At 40.9% G+C, this 23180-nt stretch overlaps 1 protein-coding gene across 1 annotated transcript; it reads left to right on the top strand.

Annotated features, from left to right (window-relative positions):
* Positions 1 to 2093: 2093 nt before the first annotated feature.
* ARL2BP (ADP ribosylation factor like GTPase 2 binding protein) lies at positions 2094 to 18421 on the top strand. The gene is made up of 7 exons (XM_063437262.1): positions 2094 to 2172; positions 4260 to 4310; positions 6890 to 6951; positions 10932 to 11038; positions 13281 to 13366; positions 16982 to 17078; positions 17777 to 18421. Exons 2-7 carry the CDS (start codon positions 4273 to 4275, stop codon positions 17855 to 17857), a joined length of 471 nt encoding a protein of 156 aa, XP_063293332.1. The 5' UTR covers positions 2094 to 2172; positions 4260 to 4272; the 3' UTR covers positions 17858 to 18421.
* The last annotated feature ends 4759 nt before the right edge of the window (positions 18422 to 23180 follow it).

Here is a 23180-nt window from a genome sequence, read left to right as displayed (position 1 = left end):
TAAAATTGCAGGGGAATTATCTATACACTAAAATTGCTTTATTTAGCTAAAGTAATTTAGGTGACTATAGTGTTCCTTTAATATAGGGGTCATAGTGACAGAACATGCATGCGAAGATTGCGGCAGTTGCCCAGTGGCCTACCCCAGGACAAAGACTCAGGTCCTTCCTATGGACAGCGGGTTACTATTGAAAGTTTGTCCCCAATTATAGTGCCCTGGCCAAGCCCCTTATCGACCTGACCCGTAAGAATCTTCCCCATCAGGTAGTCTGGCCTCCAAAATGTGAGCAGGCATTCCAAAAACTGAAGCAAGCACTTATGAATGCCCCTGTCTTGGCAGCTCCTAATCCAACTAAACGTTTTCTTGTTCACACAGACGCTTCTATGTTTGGATTGGGAGCAGTACTGAAGCAAGTCGGCCTCGATGGCGAAGAACATCCTGCAGCTCTTTGATTTCCCCATACACTACCGGCCCGGAAAGCAAAATGGAAATGCAGACGGGTTGTACAGACAGACGGAACTTGAAAAATGATCCGTGAGCACCCCGGACATCCCCTAGCTGATCCATCGGGATCAGACTGTGTATGCCGTTTTATGGTTATGGGGGAGCTTTGTAGCAGACTAATACCCCTTTAGTTCGGTTGTCTGTACCCCCTTGTTCGTGCCCGAATGGACGGTGTGTGTGGTTCCCCCTTTTATATCTCCCTGAACTCCGACCATCTCTGGCTGTTAACCGCAATTAAGTCGTTAACTCAAGTGCTTTCATTGGGTGGCCGCCATTAGTATAACTGAACACACGTGCTCCACCGAATGGCAGCCATTTTGTTTCGGCCCCTCCCTATAGTACCCCCACCCTCCCATATGCTGAAGGGGATAAAAAAAAAACCTTCATCACTTAACTGATTCCAGCGCCGTTATCCTTCAGCGCTGGTTCAGGGTCTGCCTTTGCACCTACGCTGACATTAGCCAGTGGGGGGACTTAATGCGCATGCGTTGTGAGCGCCACAATCGCATTAGTACTTCCCACATAGGAAAGCACTATATAATGCTTTCCTATAGGGTTTTGGGTGATGCTGGATGTCCTCATGCAAAGCGTGAGCAAGTCCAGTGTCAGTTAGGTGACCAAAAGTTCCTGTGTCGGCTGTCTGGTGGACTTAACCATGCAATGTAATTTAATTTTTTTTAAAACTGCAATAATTAACACTGCACTCAGATTTTTTTTATTTTGGCTTCAACAAAATTAGCTTTTCAAAAATTGGTGGGCCTAACTATATGTTATGGTTGTTAAATATTGGCAATTAAATCCTTTGATGGTACAGTGTTATTTTTTTTGTAGCATTTAAAATAAGAGTACTTTATTATAGTCGCGGTATAATTTTGTAATGCATACTTTTGTAAAACAAATTCTCATTGCATAACTAGACTTTTGCTCTTTGCAGGCCATTTTTAAAAAGTACCGCTCCAAGCACCATAACCCCTACAGCATGCTGTAGCTGTTGTGGAGCAAGGAATGCCTTGGTGCCTTCCGAGAGTGGGTAGTCAAACCATTTGCAAATAGTTTGACGACTCACCTGGAGTTTGCTGAGAGTGTGAGCCACCAGGACCTCAAGTAAGCCTGTATATAAAAAAAAAAAAACAATAAAAAAATGGTCTACTATATATTTTTTTTTTATTATTTTGAAACATTGTGGATAAGAGCCAGCCAGCCCCGCCCCGCCCCTCCCCTACCCAGCCCCTCCCCGCCCCTCCCCTCCCCTACCCAGCCCCTCCCCTCCCCTACCCAGCCCCTCCCCTCCCCTCCCCTACCCTACCCAGCCCCTCCCCTCCCCTCCCCTACCCTACCCAGCCCCTCCCCTCCCTTACCCTACCCTACCCAGCCCCTCCCCTCGCCAGCCCCTCCCCGTCCGGTTCCCTCTCTGCAGTCAGCGTCTAGCACACAGGGCCCATTAAATGGACTATAGCCCCGCCCCCTTCTCATTCTCTTTCCGGGTTCTATGGGCTTTCAGGAAAGTTGTCTTTGTACCCATGGCAACTGCCAACGGCAGCCTCGAGCATGTGATTGGCCAATGGAGGAGACACCAAACTATCCGGCGCTCCTATTGGTCCGCAACTGCTCCGGATCCCGGAATCAAAATCTAAACCACAGACGTGACGCTCAGCTGGAGCCGTGCAGGTAACAGTGTATAATAATATGTAAACATTATATTATATTATATAATACTCACTGTGTATAATAACATGTAAACATTATATTATATTATATAATACTCACTGTGTATAATAACATGTAAACATTATATTATATTATACTCACTGTGTATAATAACATGTAAACATTATATTATATTATATAATACTCACTGTGTATAATAACATGTAAACATTATATTATATTATATTATACTCACTGTGTATAATAACATGTAAACATTATATTATATTATACTCACTGTGTATAATAACATGTAAACATTATATTATATTATACTCACTGTGTATAATAACATGTAAACATTATATTATATTATACTTACTGTGTATAATAACATGTAAACATTATATTATATTCACTGTGTATAATAACATGTAAACATTATATTATATTCACTGTGTATAATAACATGTAAACATTATATTATATTCACTGTGTATAATAACATGTAAACATTATATTATATAATACTGTGTATAATATCATGTAAACATTATATTATATAATACTCACTGTGTATAATAACATGTGTATATATATATATTATACCATATACAATGTACTCACTGTGTACAATAACGTGTGTGTGTGTATATGTATAAAGATCATGTAATGTATTAGATCATGTAATGTACTCACTGTGTACAATAACATGTATATAGTTTATATTATATATTATTCCATATACAATGTACTCACTGTGTACAATAACATGCATATAGTTTATATTATACTATATATAGAATGTATTTATTGTATATTATACCATATACAGTGTACTCACTGTGTACAATAACATGTATATAGTTTATATTATATTATACAATGTAATGTACTCGGTGTTCAATAATATGTATAATGTTTTTACTGCAATACAATAACAACATTGAGCGCATTTACTTTATACTGTGACATGTACAATTTGTAACTTTATACAATGCCATGTATGTAGTGTACTAACTATATACAATTTATATACAATTTATTTACTGAATGCTACAACATGTAGAATTTATATACTGTATGCAATATGTATGATGTGCACACAGTGTATACAATAAAAAGTACGGAGTGTACGGGCTGTATACAATTACAAGTGTACTCACTGTATATAATAAGTATGGAGTGTACTCACTGTATACAATAAAAAGTACGGAGTGTACTCACGGTACATAATAACATGTATGGAGCGTACTCGCTGTATACAATAACAAGTGTTGAGTACATTTGCTGTATATAGTAATATGTATGCGCGTACTTCCATTTTATCTGTGAGAAGTCATATAAACTTAGAATTGAAACCCAAAATGACAAAATTTAGGTTAAAAAAAGCCAAGGAGAGATTATAGATAACTTGAACATTTTTGCAAGTCTGACTTCACCCGAATGCTGTCAATAGGATTTATTGAGCTAAAATACTGATGTTGGTAAATGAACAACTGAAATTGTGAACGGTCAGAAATAAAAAAAATAAAACACTTTTTTTCCAGGAGTTTAATCTCTTAACACCAAATTATAGGGAATCATTTTACAAAGTTTAGGCAAAAAATGGTTGATTATAAACATTGTCCAACCCTGCCATAATCCCACCTTGGTTATTTGTGCCTCAGTTTTCTAATTTTGAATTCCATTCAATACAATTTGCTGTTTAGCTAATAAACCATATCTTTCAGTAAAGCATTAAAATGACTCTCTACACCATAACACCTTCAGTATTCCCCAGTGGGCGATAACAAGTGTCCCATGGCACCTTCCCAGGGGTAACTGTCAAACACTTTGACATTTACCCTCTAGTGTTGGGCACCCATGGACCTTCTGACATGCACAGCCAATCAACATGCCAGTGCATAAGTATGAAATGCCACTAAACCAGTGTGTTAATACATAAGTATTTAGCATAGCTGTGTAGAATTGAAGGAATGAGGGCACCCGACAGCCAGGTGGATGCCAAACTGTTTGTAAATGGTTCGGCTGTTTACCTAGAGTGTACTATTTAAGTATCTGCAAAATTAAAAAGAAAAAAATATATATGTTTTTATATATTTTAGGAATCTGAAGGAGATGGAAAACTTGGGAGAGGAAGATTTCAATCTATCAATGTAAGTCTTTAAATTGAACAGTGCTCCAAATATTCCAAGTCCTAACATTCAGTTTATATCTAAAAGCCACCTCATTTAGTTAGCACATTCTATGTGAAGGGATACCTGGGTCCCTGAGGAGCAGTCTTCCCTTGCTTCTTGGTGTGAAGTTATGGTACAGGACATAGATGTATGTGACCGCTGCCTCTTGTATTATACCCATTACACAGCACCACAAAGGAACCAGAGAGACGAGTGTTTAGTGATCCTACCACACACTGTATCTGTATCTGGAGGAAAATGCCCTCTCATGGCTGTAGAAATCCAAGTCTAGTGTTCTAGGGTCTAGTTTCAATATGCTCATAATGATTAGAAATTTGGAGCCCAGAGATGAATGTTTATACATTTTACAAACTATTTAAAATGCTTGTAACGGGACTAAGTATTAGTAATAGGACAGCATAAATCAGGACACCCACCTCTGGTACTCCGTTCCGAGGTGTTCGCCAACCTCACACAAATCCAATAACCGTAAAGGGAAACCGCATCAATGAGACAGAGTGTAAAATTCAAAACTTTATTCTGGCATATTTTTCAGTACATTTCTGCTTTGATCATGTCATGATTAACCTCTTCTTTTCCAAGCACTTTACAAAAAAAAACAAAAAAACACCCTATATTCTGAATATTTAGGGTGTCCTGGAAAGTAATGTTCAAATTTAATATTTCTGTTTTAATATGCTTAGACAGCGCATATTTTTTCATGGAAACCAAAACAAAAATTGCTGAGCTGAAAAACAGTGTTATAACTCTACAATACATATAAATTTAATTACAACATACGTTGTCACATTGCCTATACTATATCACCCTCATTGTAGCCACATTGCCTCTTAGGACACACAATAATACGTGCAAAACCATATACCTCTTAATACATGCATGTATCTACACACTTTGATACATGCCCACATATACACACTCTCATGCGCAAACATAGAGATACCAGAAAGACAACAGGATACTCAGTACCACACACGGATCTACGTTTGCACTATTATATATATATATATATATATATATGTGTACATATGCATACCCACACATACAGACATTTACCCTCTCTCCACACACTCATTACTTTCCCCTGCCAACCACCCTCCGATTACCTTCTTCTCTGGCAGGGAGGGTGGCTGTTGTGGCCAGCTTTTCCAGCAGGCTTCCACATTGCGATTCAACAAGAGCAGTAGAGCATTTGATGTCTTGTCACATCCTCTCGCCGCTCTCTGTGAATACAGCTGCTGCAAATCATTTTACTTGTATAAAAACATTTGAAAAATGGTTATCACCTGCACTGGCCAGATGTTGATTACATTACACAAAAGCTTCAGTGACGTAGCCGGTTATCTGCCCAGTAGCAAAGCACTCCACAACAAGACGTTGTGTGCACAATTATAATGTATCTGTAGTATCTTCTCGTGTATTGCTAGAATTTTAGGTAGGAGAATATATAGATACAGTTATCGGGTTAAAATGGGTGCACTGTCATGTTTTTCATCACAGACCACCTTTAAAAGGAAACTGTGATAAAAATAGCCACCAAAAAAAAGGTACCTACTTGTCTTGAGAGTTCCCCTTGGTGCTGTTGTTAGTTGTTTTGTCTACAAGCAAACCTGACACACACCCAGACAGCAGGTGTTTAAAGGATAAGTAGTGTAACTCCCAGTTCCATTCATCAGATTGGATGAGCAGTTTTGCTGTGTATACAGGTAGCAGCCATATCATGACTTCTATCAGTTTACCCTGTAGCATGGTTGCATAGTTATCTAGGCTGAAAAAAGACTCGCGTTCGTTAAGTTCAGGCCTAACATATCTATCTGTTAATCCATTATTTTTGCTGAAAAAACCCAATTTGAAGTGATTTTCAAGTTTGCCACAACTTCAAGGGAAAAAATCCAGTCCGATTTCTCTTTGGACCAACAAGATGTTAGCTAACCTATTAACTATTATATCTTTGAATATTTCGTTTTTCAAAAAAAAGCATCCAGACCATTGATTTAAAAAGTGTACAGAATCTGATAGGCAACCTCTTCATACACAGAAATCCACACCGTTAATGTTTAGTGGCCCAGGCTGTGCTAAGGTCCATGGCTCAGCTGTCTTAGGTGAGAGAAAGCTCAGACCAACTTGTGCATGCAGGGGGGCAGACAGTGTATGCTAAATTATGTTAAAATAGATGTCGATATCCTAGAACTCTCATTCTGATCTGGCGGATTGAAAGGAGTCAGAAGTGGCTTTAACCCAGTAAAAAAGCTAACTGTCTCGGATCTGGCAGTGTTTGCCGATTAAACGCTGCATAGACAGTCATTGCATTATCATCACTTAAACAAGCAGAAGTGCTTATAATTCTAAGAGTATACCTTTTTAAGTACATGGTTGATATCTGTGCAAAATTGTTATATAAATCTGCTTCACAATTATTATGAGTATTATAAGTCACTTTTTCACAAAATAAATAATAATACAGTATAGTATAGTACTGTGTAGTAATACAGGTATTATTCTAGCCTAGAATAATTATTCTATTTCTTTTATTTCAGATCTTCCCCTAAAGATGCAGAATTTGACTCTGTGGTTGGACATTTGGAGGAGATTATAATGGGTAAATCTAATTGAAATGAACATGTTTCTTTAGTGTGGCTACTTCCAGAAGTCGCAATTGTGTGTTTGGAATGTGGGTTTGTATAGAATGTAATGATTGGACTGGAATCAGAATTTGTAATGAGAGTGCTGTCTTTATCTAGAACTATACAAACTGAAAGGTAACCAAACAAATCAGGAGTTTAGGAAGACCTCTAATCAGGTCAATAAATATTATTCAGCAATCCACCAAAATAAAACTGGCAATATTTCACACTCCTTACTTAATTTATTTATAAAAGTGCCTATTTCTCAAAATAGGTGCCATTAAAATTGAATGATCCTTACCTATAGAGCACTTAAGCAAGCTGAAGTGCTTTATGGGTGTGGAGTAGTGCGTTAATGCTTCTCTTTGAGAAGCATTCTGTTTGCCAAGATCAGTAGTGCTGGTCTCCTGGCTAGCAGAGTGGAGCTGCAGCAGGTGCCTTCTCCTCATTGGATTAGAGGTAAGGTAACTTTTTATTTCAGAGGAAAGAAGGGAGCCCAGTAATCTAAAAGGGGGGGACCAGTAATTTAAACTGTGAATACTGTCAAATATTGTGATAATGCTGGAGTGTTACTTTAATAATATATGATATAGATTTGTAACGTTGGTGTTCTTTTAAGTGCTTGGTACTGGAGGCGTTAAAGGAACACTCTAAGCACCATAACCACTCAAGCCTGCAGTAGTTATTATGGTGCCACTAGTAGGCTATGAAAAATGGATGCCCTGGTGGTAAACTGCATAAAAACAGTAAGATGACTTTAATTGGCACTTTACAGAAGGATATCAAAAACATTAAAAAAAAAAAAAAAACACAAAGGGAACCACACAAAAGAAAAATACCCGCACCTCTTAACGCATTTTGGACTATTCAGTCCTTAATCATAATAATATTGGCATGGGATAATCTGCTGTGATATATTTTCTAAGCAGTGGTGGGCTGCAAAAGAAGTTACTGGAATGGGCTAAGCTAGTATTGTACAACCTTGGCTCTTCAGCTCTTTCGTAGAGAATTGTGGCTGAATTTAAAAATAAATAGATTTTTTTACTAATAGCCCTGTAGAGATATAATCTCTAGCTTCCTTTTGAAGCACCTGATAAAACAGCTTGGAGCCCCATCTGCATATTAGGATGCCACACTGTCTTGAGTTCTGTGTGGCACATTTACCCGGTCAGGTGACCTTTTAGAGGGGCAGTGAAAAGATATGCGGATACCATATGACAATGAGCTTGCAGCCCTTCCATCTGTTTTACCAAGAAAAGGACTTTGTAGGAAATACCCAGTCTGCACTGCTTATTTATAGCTGGTACGGAGGGAGCTGGATGGGGTGAAGGAGATGCAGGGAATCCACAGGAGGGAAAGATGGAGACCGATATGGATGGGAGATGGCTGAGTTGGTATAAATGAATACATGGGAGCTGGCAGGAAGCCATGGTTGAGGGCTAACCATTTCTCATCCACCTAGAACCTGCCCATGTGTGCGGAATTTTTCACATATTTTTGCTAGTACCACGCAATTCTAATCCCTAAAAAAACATTCTGCCTGTTTTTTCCAAACCACTAAAACCCATCAGTCTTTCCATTAATTAGCAATGTCGCTGTGCTATGAATAGAGCCTTTTAAATCCAAATTACAGCTTTAGCCTTCATTGGTCGTGCAATCTCCTGTATGTCTCGTTAATTCTATTGCAACTGATCATACAGTACGCTCTTAGATGTAATGCTATAAGCAATAGCCGGCCATGAAATACAGCGTTGTTTTTTTTTTTCCCCTTTCTTTTAGTTTTTTGGCTCCTTCCAGCTGGTAGTTTTTGATACTTATCCCAAATGTAACTGCACATTGCGTTCACACACATTCTTTCTGCGGTGACAGGTGTCTGGCACACAGCACGTCCTGGCTAAATAATTTCAGTATTGTGGCAAGATCCTTCTTTGTTCTTTTGCAGCTGGCATGCTGTAAACTGCTTATTATTCTGCTTTATTTCTAGTGTCGACGTATTCCCTAGTCCTGCAATATTAATTTACTGCTGAAAGAAAACCCTTCTATTCCTTTATTGTTTGATACCGTGATACAATGGCACAAAAGCCGAGCAAACAAAATGGAATTTGTGAGTGTTTTCCAACACACCTGACATGTTTCAGGGACATATTCTTATTTTAAAATCTTACCAGTTTCTTAGAAACCTATTACCGTATTTAAGCACTTTTTGCACAGTCACTACTGTAAGACATGTGCAGCTCTAAATCCCTTCATTCTCCTGCGCATCTGGGGAGTCTTGCTTTCAATATATATAATAAGTCTGAAAACATTTACACCAGGGGTGCTCAAAAAGGAGATCCCCAGATGTTTAAAGGATCACTATAGGGTCAGGAACACAAACCTGTATCCCTGACCCTATAGTGCTAAACCCACCATAAAGGTGGCTTGTCCCCTCTTAGCCCCCCTATAAAAGTTTAAAACTCACCTTATTTCCAGTGCCGTGCGGCTCCGCCCCTTTGTGACATCATCAAAATGGACGATTTTTAAGCAATCCAATGCTTTCGGCTAAAATTGGCACGGGGGAATCAATGCATCTCTATGAGGAAAATTTAGCATCTCCATGCAGAGCGTGGGGACGCAGAACGGCAGGGCTGCTTACTGTGCAACCCTGAGCCAGGAAGCCCCTCCAGTGGCCACTTGGAGGTGTCCCTAGGGGCAATGTAAACACTACCTTTTCTCTGAAAAGGCAGTGTTTACATGAAAATGCCTGAAGGGAGATGTTATACTCACCAGAACAACTACATTAAGCTGTAGTTGTTCTGGTGACTATAGTGTTCCTTTAATAACTACAGCTTCCATGATGCTTTGCAAAGCATCATTGGAGTTGTAGTTCTGCAACATTTGGGGATCTACTTTTTTGGGCACCCGGGATTTAGATGTACAATGATCTTTTATACAGGTAACGAGCTGAGATTAGGAGCACTCCCTTTAAGAGAGTGCTGCTAATCTCAGCTCGTTACCTGTATAAGAGACAACTGGGAGCCAGACATCTTGCTGATTTGATAGGGGATCAAATACTTATTTCACTCATTGACATGCAAATCAATTTATAACTTTTTTGACATGCATTTTTCTGGTATTTTTATTTGGTATTCTGTCTCTCCCGGTAAAATACACCTACCATTAAAATTATAGACTGATCATTTCTTTGTCAGTGGGCAAACGTTCAAAATCAGCAGGGGATCAAATACTTTTTCCCCTCACGGTGTGTGTGTGTGTGTGTGTATATATATATATATATATATCTCATCATAGTGTAACCCAATACAGGTTACCAGTTTTCCCCTCCTAAAGGGATGGTTAATGGGGCCTAGAAAATACATGGTTCCGGGACTCTGTCCAACCTGTGGGCCCAAGGAGGTTGCCTAGGGTCACCTTATGGTTAAGCCTGCTTTGGGATTTAGCCAAGAGTGGCTTTGGTAATGGAGCCTGATTTAACTTGTCAGTCATAAAGAAACCGAGATTAAAGCTGTTTCCAGGTGGCATTACCCATTAATACACCTTTACAAAAATCTAAACAGATGATTTGTCCTGTAAGTTGGATACTATGTAATACTCCCGCTTTCATGACAGTCTTCTCTTGGATAAGTTCTGAAATACTCCTTTACTACCCGCTGTTGTGATGGTTACTAAACTTGTCAGAGAGACTTTGGCACTCCGTAATGACCCATCCCAATACTATTATCCAACGTTTAGATCTCTAGCTTTTTAGTACAGTAATTCAATGTTTCTTCAACCTTAAGGTGGGTTCTAGAACTGTGGTTTATAGCAATGTACTTTGTTCTATGTTTCTCCCACATGGTAATGGATGTAGTACAGCCTTCCTGCTTGCACGTATTTGATGTTTTTATGACTTAAATAGTTTTCTTGATGCATCAGTTTCTACCACTGTTAAAGAAATCCTAATGTTTCTGTTTAGACGATGAGTTTCAGCTGCTACAGAGAGGTTTTATGGACAAGTATTATAATGAATTTGAAGATACAGAAGAAAACAAGCTGACATACACACCTATTTTTAATGAATATGTAAGTAGGCTTTTTATTCATATTTTTTTTATATATCTGTAACCATTAAAGAGGCACTCCAGACACCATGAGACTTCGGAGATGAAGTTGTTATGATGTCTGGAAGTCGTGGGATTAAAGTCTGACGGCGCGCCCGTCCTCTAGGCCTCTCCGCTGACACTGGTAGGCTATTACTGGCCACTCGTTCACAGAAATGCCTTAGAAAGGTACTCAATGGAAGTAGCACAGCTAATTCCAGATTTTACCTCCTATAAATATGGACATTCAAATGTAAATTTAACCCCTTAAAGGAGCACTATAGTGCCAGAAAAACAAACCCATTTTCCTGGCACTATAGGGTTATTAGGTCCCCCCTTCCCATTAAAACCCTTTCAGCCACTTACCTTAATCCAGCTCCTGGCTCCCTCGGCGCTGGTGACCTCACCGGCCCCTGCCGGCGTCAGCTCCGAATGCGCATGCGCGGCAAGGGCCACACGCGCATTCAAGCCGCCCATAGGAAAGCATTACTCAATGCTTTCCTATGGACGTCAGCGTCATCTCTGTGATTTTCACACTGAGAATCGCGAAAGCACCTCTAGTGGCTGTCAGGGAGACAGCCACTAGAAGCTGGATTAACCCTCAATGAAAACATAGCGGTTTCTCTGAAACTTCTATGTTTACAGCTGCAGGGTTAAAAATAGGGGGACCTGGCACCCAGACCACTTCATTGAGCTGAAGTGGTCTGGGTGCCTATAGGGGTCCTTTTAAGGACCAGGGCTCTTGGAGATGTGACGCCTTTGTGTGTGACTACAGCTTTTACCACAATTTCACCCTTTCTATTTAAGCACACTCATACATATTATAGATAATTTCCATACATATTATAGATCATTTTTTAAAGGAGAAATATAGCTTTTGTTTGATACCCTAAATAAAACATTTCTACAAAAGTGCAACACCGGATAGATTCTCTAATTATTCCCGATTGTTAAAATGCCCACTATGTCTGGATTTTCAATCTAGACATATTGGGCATTTTTAGAAGTTAAAAACTTTTTTTTTTTTAAAGTTATAAAACAAATATTGAAAGGAGTGAATTAAATATTAAAGCTAAAACGTGCAAAATTTTGCATGCTGAGATTACAACTTTTACAGCAGTCACAAAATCCAAAACCACTACACAAAAATAATTGGGGCCACTAAGATACAAGGGGCTCCCTGTTTATAAAGGAACACAATAGCGAACCTCTCCCCCACCCCCCACCCCCTTCCCCTTACAGTAAAAACTTTTTTTCGCTTTCAGAATTGATCTTGGCCAGTCCAATGCTTTCCCAGGGGAACATTGCACTGGCCAATCAGCATCTCCTCATAGAGATGCATTTAATCAATGCATCTCTAAAGGGAAAGTTCAGCGTCTCTATGAAGAGCGTAGAGACACTGAACGTCAGTCACACTGTACATCACTGCCCCAGTAAGCACCTCTTCTGAGTATCTGCCACTAGAGATGTCCCTAGGCAGCAATGTAAACACTGCCTTTTCTCTGAAAATACATTGTTTACATGAAAATGCCTGCATGCACATACTATACTCACCAGAACAACTCCTTAAAGCTGTAGTTGTTCTGGTGACTATAGTGTCCCTTTAAGTTGGGAAGCCTCAGAATTGGTATTTAAATGGATATAAAGGGCTTGCACGTAGCTCATTTATCAGTCTGCGGCCCCAGCTGACAGTCAGTGATACCTGGGGCTCCTTGATTTAGCAGCGATTTATCCTGCTAGTAATTTAATGCACAATGATCTTTGTGTTAAAGCTCTGCACTGCATGACCGCATACATCTGCATGTGGTTGTCAATGGGTTAAAAACACAAAACAAGTTTTATTTGCATAAATAATGATAAATAAGATGGACTTCAAGTCTTCATAAGTTCTCTTCAATACGTGAAAATCTTCATGACTTGACAAAAATGGAAATAAAAAAACAACCCCTCCCCCCCCCAAATCTGTGTGACTGTGAATATATCATTTGTATCGCTGCTATTGTACATGGCTAGTGTTTCTACTAAGTGTGACCTCTTCTGCCTTAACTTTTTTTTAATTTATTTTTTCCACAGCTTCTTTGTATAAAGTGTACAGGATACATCTGTCATTATTGTTCCTTTTGCAGAGCTGCTTATATTTATACAAGAATACAAAGAGTTGGACGTTGCCTGAATTTCACTTTTGTTTCTATTCATTTGTGATGCTAACCAGTTTGTGTTTCTAGATCTGTTTAGTGGAGAAGTTTATCGAGGAACAGCTATTGCTGCGGATTCCAACATTTAACATGAATGCATTCACAGCATCACTGCAGTAAGTCACTGAAGTAGTTGTAGTAATTTTGTAGAAGTGTGCCTTAAGTGGGTACTCCAAGCTTGAACGGACCCCCCCCCTTTTTATTTTTTACTAAATATTTAATTAACTAATTACATTAAATTGTACAAAACAACCAACCCAAAAGATACTCCCTTTCCAAGATTTTTTTTATGCAAAGTTCCACACATTACATCATCAGACTAGAGCTTTGTGTACTCCAGGAAATAGCCTGTCCAATCAGAAGCCCTTCACTCTGGTTTATGAAGTCTAAAGTGTTGAACATGCCTTACCTACAACTGCAAAGGTTAAAGGGACACAGTAGGCACTATAACCATTTAATTTACTTAAAAGGACACTATAGGGGGGCGGGGCTTGAGCCTCATAGCGACTGGTCTTGCTTCACATGAACTCCGGGCTCAACTGACGATTTAAGCAGACTTTCACCAAACGACTTAAAAAAAGAGACTCACCTGTCCTCAGACAAGTAGAGGTGGAAATTTGGAGGCCGAATTGGCACTATCTTGTGCGGCTGCCGGAAATCTTGGTGGGGCCTTGTAGAACTACTGGGCAAGACGGGCGGCCGATCTCTTGTCCTGTGAAGCAGAGCGCTGTTTCTCCCCCCCCGACCAGACTCCTGGCCTCCACTGGCTAGTACTAACCTGCTACACCACCTGAAGCAGATTTCAAGCCATCTGGTGACTCAGAGCGTGAAAACTCAACGGTCAAAGTGGCCGCCAATGCCACTACCCCACATATGCACACCCAAGTGAATAAACTCCTCACAGTGTTTGACCGCATATGCCAGCAATTCTGGGAGAAGCTACATCGACTGAGACTTACTTCACCTCCCGCTGTTCCTGCCACTGCTCTTAGGAGCCGACCCGCCCAACGGGCCCTCAGGCCTAAACACCCCCAGTGGTTCCCTAAAGGGACAGTGCAAAGGAAACTGCGTGGTCCGAAGCTGCGAGGAACACTAACTCCACATTGCACAGACCTCCGAGGTAGAGGTGCTGTGATCCGCTACGCCTCCAACTTTGCCAACCTGGCAAGGAGACACACGCATTAAGCTACCAGCTCCACTGCCTGGGGGCTGCATGAACAGCAGGGGAAGGCCCATGGAGCGCCGACACTCCTAAAAGCTCGGGGCCAATGGCACGAGATCAGTGGCACCATCGACTCACGAACAAGAAGCAGCAGGACAGTCACCTACACCTCACACATCAAGCTCAAGAGAAAGTGGGAGCCTCATCCTTATGACCTACTTGCGGCATAGGGTGAAGTAATCTGGGACATCTAAGCACTCCAAGTGCCCCCTCTTTGCACTCAGCACGGAGACCCAAGCTCCTGCAATGTGTTCCACGACTGACTGCTCCATATATTAATATCTGATGTCCGGTGGTATTATTACTCCTTCCTCTGTCCGTTAAACCTGGTTTCTCCAAATTCTTTGTTTTTTCACTGACATGCTCACCGCCCTGCTTACACTACATGTTATATATTTTTTCACCTTCAATGAGATAAAGCCACCACTCGTTTTAAACTATAGGCTATTAAGCATATAGCTATATGTCTCCGCTCCAGCTTGTTATATAACTGCAGCATGTAATACTCATGTCTCAATTATGCCATATAACCCCACATGTAGCATTTAGATGTGAAAGTTTACCTCTTGATGCACGCTATTACCTTAAAAAATTGTGCCGAAATATCAAATGTCACATTTTGTATTGTATATTGAATTTCTATATATATTGTTACCGCTGTTGTGTCATACTGAGGCTGTTTGTTCATTTGTGCACAACAAAAATAAAGAATTATATAAATAAATAAAAAGACACTATAAGCGCCCAGACCAGTTCATCTCATTGAAGTGGTCTGGGTGCAGTGTCCCTGTCCCCTTACCCCTGCAATCTACAAAAAATGCAGTTTTAGAGGAATTCCAATGTATATATTGCAGGGTTGAGATTGCCTCTAGTGGCACTTCCTGCTGTTTCACAGATTTTAACTCTGTTAAACAACGCTGGACGCTCTGCGTGAGGATTTCCAGCATCTTCAAATCCCCATGTAGGAAAGCATTAATTCAGTGCTTTCCTATGGAGAAGGCCTAACGTGCGCGCTGTGCTCGTCACAAATGCGCATTAGGTTCCCCCAAGGGACTTTAGCACTAGAGCAAGGTGAGTGTTTTAAAGGGTATTAACCCTTTAATTGCCATGGATGACGGTGGCAGAGAGACACTGTAGTGTTTCTTTAAATTATTCATAGTGTCTGGAGTGCTCTAGCAGTCCCCCCCATTCAGTGTTTAACCATTTCAAATCAGTTTGACACCTAACCACTCATAGCCCAGCCCCTAGTGGAGGTATAGCTAAGGCAGAGATTACACTCTTTTCTAATCATACCAGTTTATACCTGCATATCTCTCAGCCAATCACAACAGCCCGATGCTACTCAGGCTAATGCTTCTTCCTTAAAACATTAAAACTGGTTTAACGATGAAAGGAAGGATGGCTCCATGGAACTCCAGACACTATAACCACTTGTGTACAATGAAGCAATTACAGTGTCCATATAAAGAAAAGAGGGGTAGGGGTGCTGATTAGTATTACTATAGCTCACTTCTGCCTAAACTGGGGTTCTGGGACTTGCGGTTCTTTTTATTAAAGCTGTTAGCTGAACATCACCTCCCAGAAACAAACATTCGCTGTGCTTCCTGATAACATGTATAACTAACTGTGTTACCAGTCACTGCAGGTTAGGAGAGAGAGCGATACCTGCAGATACAGGAATTATTGTACAATGGGAGAGACTAAATAGAAGAGGTGTTAAGATGCAGAATGTTCAGAACGTTGCAGAACTTTTTTTTTTTTTTCTCAAAATCTAAAAAAATTGGCACGCAAAAAAATATAGTTAATTACTTCGGCAAAAAGTTATAAACACGTATTGCAATAGTTCAGTAAGTATCAGCAGTGTCCCTTTTTTACTCATAGATTTGGATATTTATATTTACTTTGAACACCACCTTAAAGGACCACTATAGGCATCCAGACCACTTCAGCTCAATGAAGTGGTCTGGGTGCCAGGTCCATCTAGGGTTAACCCTGCCTGCTGTAAACATAGCAGTTTCAGAGAAACTGCTATGTTTATATTAGGGTTAATCCAGCCTCTAGTGGCTGTCTCATTGACAGCCGCTAGAGGCGATTTCACGCTTCTCACTGTGAAAATCACAGTGAGAAGACGCTGACGTCCATAGAAAAACATTGAGAAATGCTTTCCTATGGACTGATTGAATGCGCGCGGCTCTTGCCGCACATGCACATTCAGCGCTGACGTGGGAAGAGGGAGGAGATTTCCCCAGCGCTGGAGAAAGTTACGAGTTTAACCCCTTCCTCCCCCTTCAGCCCGGCGAGAGTGGGACCCTTAGGGTGGGGGGGACCTAAAGACCACTATAGTGGTCCTTTAAGAGCAATATATAATAGTATTTCTGTATTCAGTGATCAGCTGTAAAAGTCTTATGAGGACGTTAAATGAATGTTCGTATTGACATTAAATAAAGATAGGGCAAAAAGTGTTTTTTGTTGTGTTGCAGAACTCATGCTACCAATATACTTTTTATAGATCACATCAACAAGAAATAGCTGGGGACATCTTTGATATACTGCTCACCTTTACAGACTTCTTGGCCTTTAAAGAAATGTTCCTGGACTATAAAGCTGTAAGTTTTTATTTTATGCTGCCTTTACAAAACATTTAAATGTCATTCTAAGCACCATAACTACAACATGCCATTGTTGTGGTTATGGTGCTAGTATGTGCAGTTTGACCAAAATGAAGCAACCCCGAGGCCCCCACATTAGCAATATTTTTTTTCGTTTTTATTGGGAGGGTAATCATATGAATTAAAAAAACTACCATGCTAGAAAGGGAATACAAAACTGCAAATCTGCCTTCCTACACATAGAATTAAGTCATGATTAGTTGTGAATGTTGGTTTAGATCCACCCTTGCCCTTAACCTACCTTGTGATACTGTAGACTAGGGTTATGTCTGTGATCAGGGGGTAGACGACCTTCAGCACTCCAGTTGTTTTGGATTACATCTCGCAAAATGCTGGCAAAGTAACAAGAGGTGTAGTACAAAACATCTGGGGTGCCTAAGGTTGCCTACCCCTGATCTAGAGTGTGAATCCCCGCCCCCCCATCTATTAGCATGCTCTATATTGATGATGATTGTCTGTATGTAGATCTCTCATAACCCTTTTTTACAATTATCTAGAGACCAGTTTCATAACCAGGTAGGATAAAAGATGATTGCTCCAATAATTGTCCTTATTATATATTTTTGTATGATGAAAAGTATAGAATTGTGCCTTATGTGATTTTTCTCATTTTCCTTTCTTTTCTCCCCTACCAGGAGAAAGAAGGCAGGAGTATTGACTTGAGCAGTGGCTTCGTAGTGACGCCATTATTTACCTCTTCTTTGCCACCGTCATAAGAACTAAAGCCTTTTTTATATTTATGAATCCTGCATTGTATTTTACATTTTTGTAACTATTTTTTTTTTCTCTAAACCCATGGACCACTTACTATCGGTTGGATTTACTTTCTAGATGGTGTCCACTTCATATTATTCATTTGATTGAGTTTTGGGGTTTAAGCCCCTGTATTATTGCTGTAGGAAATTGTCCCTGCCACTGAAATTGCTGTTCCAGAATTCAAGATATCACTCCACTCCATTGTGTTAACCCAGCTCCAGTTGGAGTATATTTCACGCAATTCACTCGCAGATCAGGGGAATTCTGCTAACTGTACACCAAAAGCTGGAAGGTAGGAGAGCCTTGAGTTCACATCAGATATTCTGTGTTGTATCAGCCGTACTGCTCCTCTAAGCCAAAACATGTCCAATGTTAGTTGCCTGTGATTTTGTGACACCTTTTTATAATTTAAGAGTTTGTGTTTTCTTTTTTTGCAAATGTTTCTCAAACCAGACATAGTATTCTATCCTCATACAAACGCTGTTCTGTTCATTATTTGTATCAAATATATGTATATTTATAAACCAACAGCCTCATTTTACATAATTTTACCTATAAATCACTTTATTGGGGTTCTGCTTTGTGTATTGACTGGTTGCATGGAAGATACAGAAAGTAAGATATTTAAACTCAAGGGCCTTTTTTTTGTGTGTGGAATGTGTATCATGCATCTTATACAGATCATTGAGCCAGGGGTCAGCAACCTATGGCACTCGAGGTGCCTTTGCACAGCCCTCAAGACTGTCAGAGCTTCTATTGGCCTATCAGGAGTCCCAAGTGCAAACCAAGTGGTGATTGCATATGGTGAGGGGCAATCCTGAATTTACGCATTGTAGCACTTTGAAGAAGTGTTCTCAGATCTTTTCATCCCAGCACTTGTGAATGGGAATCCATAACGGAGTAGAGCAACCAAAAGCAGCGATAGCAGCTCCTGCCTGGTCATATACCTTGCCACCCGTACGTTACACAGATTAAGTATCCCCTCATACAAATAATTAAATCAGCCCCCACATATAGTGACCACAACAATCCACATCCATGCAAACAACCAACAAGCAGTCCCACACATACACACCTAACACACAATGTGACATATAATGTACACACACAATTAGCCACCATACTATAGGCATCAAAACAACCTTTGGTTAACCCGTTGCCAACTTTAGGACATGTCATTACATCCTGAATGGCATGGGCTTTAACGACGTTAAGGCGTAATAACTCATTCTAATGTTAAAGACCCCTTGAAATATAATAACCTGCCAGATCCGATCAGGGGGAACTGCCTGACAACCCCGGTTGGCCTCCTGCAGCCAATCTAAGTCATGTGATCGCAATGACCCCGCGATCATAGAACACAGATCGGCTGGATTTGCTGCAAGCAGATTCTCCATGAATAAAACAAGCTAATTTTATTATTAATGTATTTTACACACTTAGAATGTATTTAATTATTTTATTGATTATATATTAGGAGACTTGCCTGACAACCCAGGCAGAAATCCCAGATAATTAAAATTGCAAGCCCTATATTTGACCCCATAACTTAAAAATAAACAAAAACCCTGTACATACTGGTACTCATGAAACAATGAGTGGTTTAGTGCAGTAAAACGTATGACATTATCATCAGTGAAAGTGCTGTTTTTGTGTGTGAAAAGGGCAATAAAATTAAAGGGACTCTATAGTCTACATATAAAAGCAAGAAAGACAGGTCCCCCAGCCTTTTTAATAAAAAAAAAATTCGAGGTGTTTTTATATTAAAAACTTACCTCCGTTCCAGCGCCGAGCTCCCAGCCATGCCGCGCCCCCTTTTTCGTCAAAATGACGAAATCGCGGGGCCCAATAGGACGCTTTTCTGAGAGAAGCGTCAGGGCGATGTGGTGCGCATGCGCGGCTTCGCGCTGCACCAATCGCGTTCTTCATAGAGCGGCATTGACAGCCGCCCTATGAAGAAACTGAGCGCTTTACCGCGCATGTGCGCGGAATGCGCGTTCGCGAGCTGAGCTGTCTGACAGCTCAGCTCGCTTTCTAAAACTATATCAATAAAGGGGGGACCTACTGTCCCCCCCGGCCCCCACCCCTGAGCGGCGGGTGGGGGCCCTAAAATTATCAATAAGGGGGGGGGGGACCTACTGTCCCCCCCCCGGCCCCCACCCCTGAGCGGCGGGTGGGGGCCCTAAAATTATCAATAAGGGGGACCTATTGTCCCCCCCGGCCCCCACCCCTGAGCGGCGGGTGGGGGCCCTAAAATTATCAATAAGGGGGACCTATTGTCCCCCCCGGCCCCCACCCCTGAGCGGCGGGTGGGGGCCCTAAAATTATCAATAAGGGGGGGGGAACTACTGTCCCCCCCCCCGGCCCCCACCCCTGAGCGGTGGGTGGGGGCCCTAAAATTCACAATAGGGGGGGACCTACTGTCCCCCCCCCGGCCCCCACCCCTGTGCGGCGGGTGGGGGCCCTAAAATTCACAATAAGGGGGGGGGACCTACTGCTCCCCCCCCGGCCCCCACCCCTGAGCGGTGGGTGGGGGCCCTAAATACAAAGGGGGGGGGGAGGGTTAACTAGGGTCCCCCCCCTTTGTATTTAGGGCCCCCACCCACCGCTCAGGGGCCGGCTTGAAATCCATCCAATCACAGTGTTCTGTGTCATTTTACAAGCGTGGGAAAATTCCAAAGAACTTTCCCACGCTTGTAAAATGACAAAGAGCACTCTGATTGGCTTAAACCCACCAATCAGAGTGTTCTTAGCCTAATTGCAGGGCGGGGCAAGGCTTTATAAGCCTTCCCCCGCCCTGCGGAGCTCAGTCTGCGCGGAGCCCTCCATGGGTGAAGATGGATTATTTTTTTTGCGCTCGGGTTTTTTTTTTTTTTTTTTTTATTGCGTCGGTTATTATGGCTTTTTATTTGGCCTTTTTTGGGGCTGAAGAAAGAAGATTTTAGAAGAAAGAAAACATCGAATGGTAAGTTGTTTTTATCTGATTTTTTTTTTCTTTACAGGTTTTTAGTTAAAGGGTCCCCCCTCATTATTTTTAGGGTGAGGGGGGTAGGTAGGGAGATAAGTTTTTTTTTTTTGGGGGGGGAGGGTTAACTAGGGTCCCCCCCCTTTGTATTTAGGGCCCCACCCACCGCTCAGGGGTGGGGGCCAGGGGGGGGACAGTAGGTCCCCCTCACCTTATCGATAATTTTAGGGCCCCCACCCGCCGCTCAGGGGTGGGGGCCGGGGGGGACAATAGGTCCCCCCTTATTGATAATTTTAGGGCCCCCACCCGCCGCACAGGGGTGGGGGCCGGGGGGGACAATAGGTCCCCCCTTTTTAATTTTAGGGCCCCCACCCACCGCCCAGGGGTGGGGGCCGGGGGGGGGGGGGAGGAGAGTAGGTCCCCCCCTTCAACCACTATTGTGGCCAGACAGCATCCCTGTGGGTTCGGGCTTCAGCTGTCAGCTGAAGCCACGCCCACAGCAGTGCTGACAGGCTATCAGCACACAAAGCGCGTTCACAGTGCTTTGTGTGCTGATAGCCCGTCAGATGCATTCACCCAGAATGCATCGGACGAGAGGCCTTTTTAGGGCCTCTGAACTCGGAAGTCCCTCTGGTGGCCGTCTGATTGACTGCAACAAGAGGTGTTCCAAGCTTCCAATGTAAACACTGCATTTTCTCAGAAAATACAGTGCTTACAAGAAAAAGGCTCCGGGTAGCTGTAGCACTCGCCTAAACAACCTCATTAAGCTGAAGTTGTTCAGGTGACTATAGTGTCCCTTTAAATATGAACACTAACTCTAAATAAGACTGGACATACCCCATTTTGAATACCCTAGGTTGTCCACTTTTGCACATGGCTTGCCATTTAGAGGTAAATTGTAGTTGAACAGACATATAGTTCAAATTCTGTTTTGTTTCAGAATTTTTATTTTTTACAATAGCTATGGTCCTTAACCCCTTAACGCCGTTACGGCGTTCTATGCCGTTGCGGCGGCATAGAACGCCGTAACGGCTGAAGCCCCCAGGAGGTAAGCTATACTTACCTCCGCCGCGATCCTCTTCTGGGGGTCTGCCTGAGAGCCCAGGCAGCCCCCCTCCGGCAAATGAGGCCCCCGGGGGCCATGTGATCGCTCTCAAAGAGCGATCACATGGCCCCCTATAGCTGGCTATGGATCTGCCAGCAGGGGGACTGTCTAAAATATTAGAGAGTCCCCCTGCTGGTAGGTAGTGTAAAAAAAAAATTAAATACACATGTTAAAATAAAATACAAGTATTTATATATATATAATATATGTATATATATTATATATATAATATATATACATATTATATATATGTAACGTCATACGTAATGTATTTTAATATTAATATTAGTATATATATTAGTATTAAAATACACTTAGAATGACGTTACATATATAATATGTATATATATATTATATATATAATAGATCTACATATATATATTATATATATATACGTATAATTACAATAATAAAATAATAAAATAAATAAATAAAATATTTAAACAAAATTTAAAATAAATTATATATTCATATGTAATTTCATTCTAACTGTATTTTGTTATTAATATATATATATTGGAAACAGAATACACTTAGAATGACATTCTATATATATCTATCTATATATAAAATACAAATAACCGCAAATATATATAGATAGATAAATACATATAATTACATGAAAGATTACATTAGTATACACGTAGAATTTAAATACCTATAAATGCATATATATTAAAATTCTACGTGTATATTTAAGTAATTTTTTAACATAATGATGTCATTTAATTAATTAAAATTTGATTGACATGCCTGACAACACAGGGAGAAAGTGCAGAGAATTTAATTCGCAAGCACTATATTTGACCCTGTAACTCTCCAAGACACCATAAAACCTGTATATAGGGGGTACTGTTTTACTCGGGAGACTTCGCTGAACTCAAATATTAGTGTTTAAAACTGGTAAATTGTATTACAACGATGATATTTTAAGTAAAAGTGACGTTTTTTGAATTTTTTACAAACAAACGGCACTTTTATGGACTATATTATTGTTGTAATATGTTTTACTGTTTTAAAACACTAATATTTGTGTTTAGTGAAGTCTCCCAAGAATAACAGTACCCCCCATGTACAGGTTTTATGGTGTTTTGGAAAGTTAGAGAGTCACATATAAGGCTCGCATTTCATTTTTTTGACATTGAAATTTGCCAGATTAGTTATGTTGCCTTTGAGACCGTATGGTAGCCTAGGAATAAGAATTACCCCCATG

This window comes from Pelobates fuscus, chromosome 12, assembly GCF_036172605.1.
Source record: "Pelobates fuscus isolate aPelFus1 chromosome 12, aPelFus1.pri, whole genome shotgun sequence".
Classification (NCBI taxonomy): domain Eukaryota; kingdom Metazoa; phylum Chordata; class Amphibia; order Anura; family Pelobatidae; genus Pelobates; species Pelobates fuscus.
Note: the sequence above shows the minus strand (reverse complement) of the source record. Positions and strands in the feature narration are given on the sequence as shown.

Bases quoted from the DNA above. Each gene is read 5' to 3' on its own strand.
- ARL2BP (XM_063437262.1), top strand. From the start codon at position 4,273: ATGGAAAACTTGGGAGAGGAAGATTTCAATCTATCAAT. The intron at 4,311-6,889 runs GTAAGTCTTTAA...CTTTTATTTCAG, and splicing joins GAAGATTTCAATCTATCAAT to ATCTTCCCCTAAAGATGCAG. The intron at 6,952-10,931 runs GTAAATCTAATT...GTTTCTGTTTAG, and splicing joins TTTGGAGGAGATTATAATGG to ACGATGAGTTTCAGCTGCTA.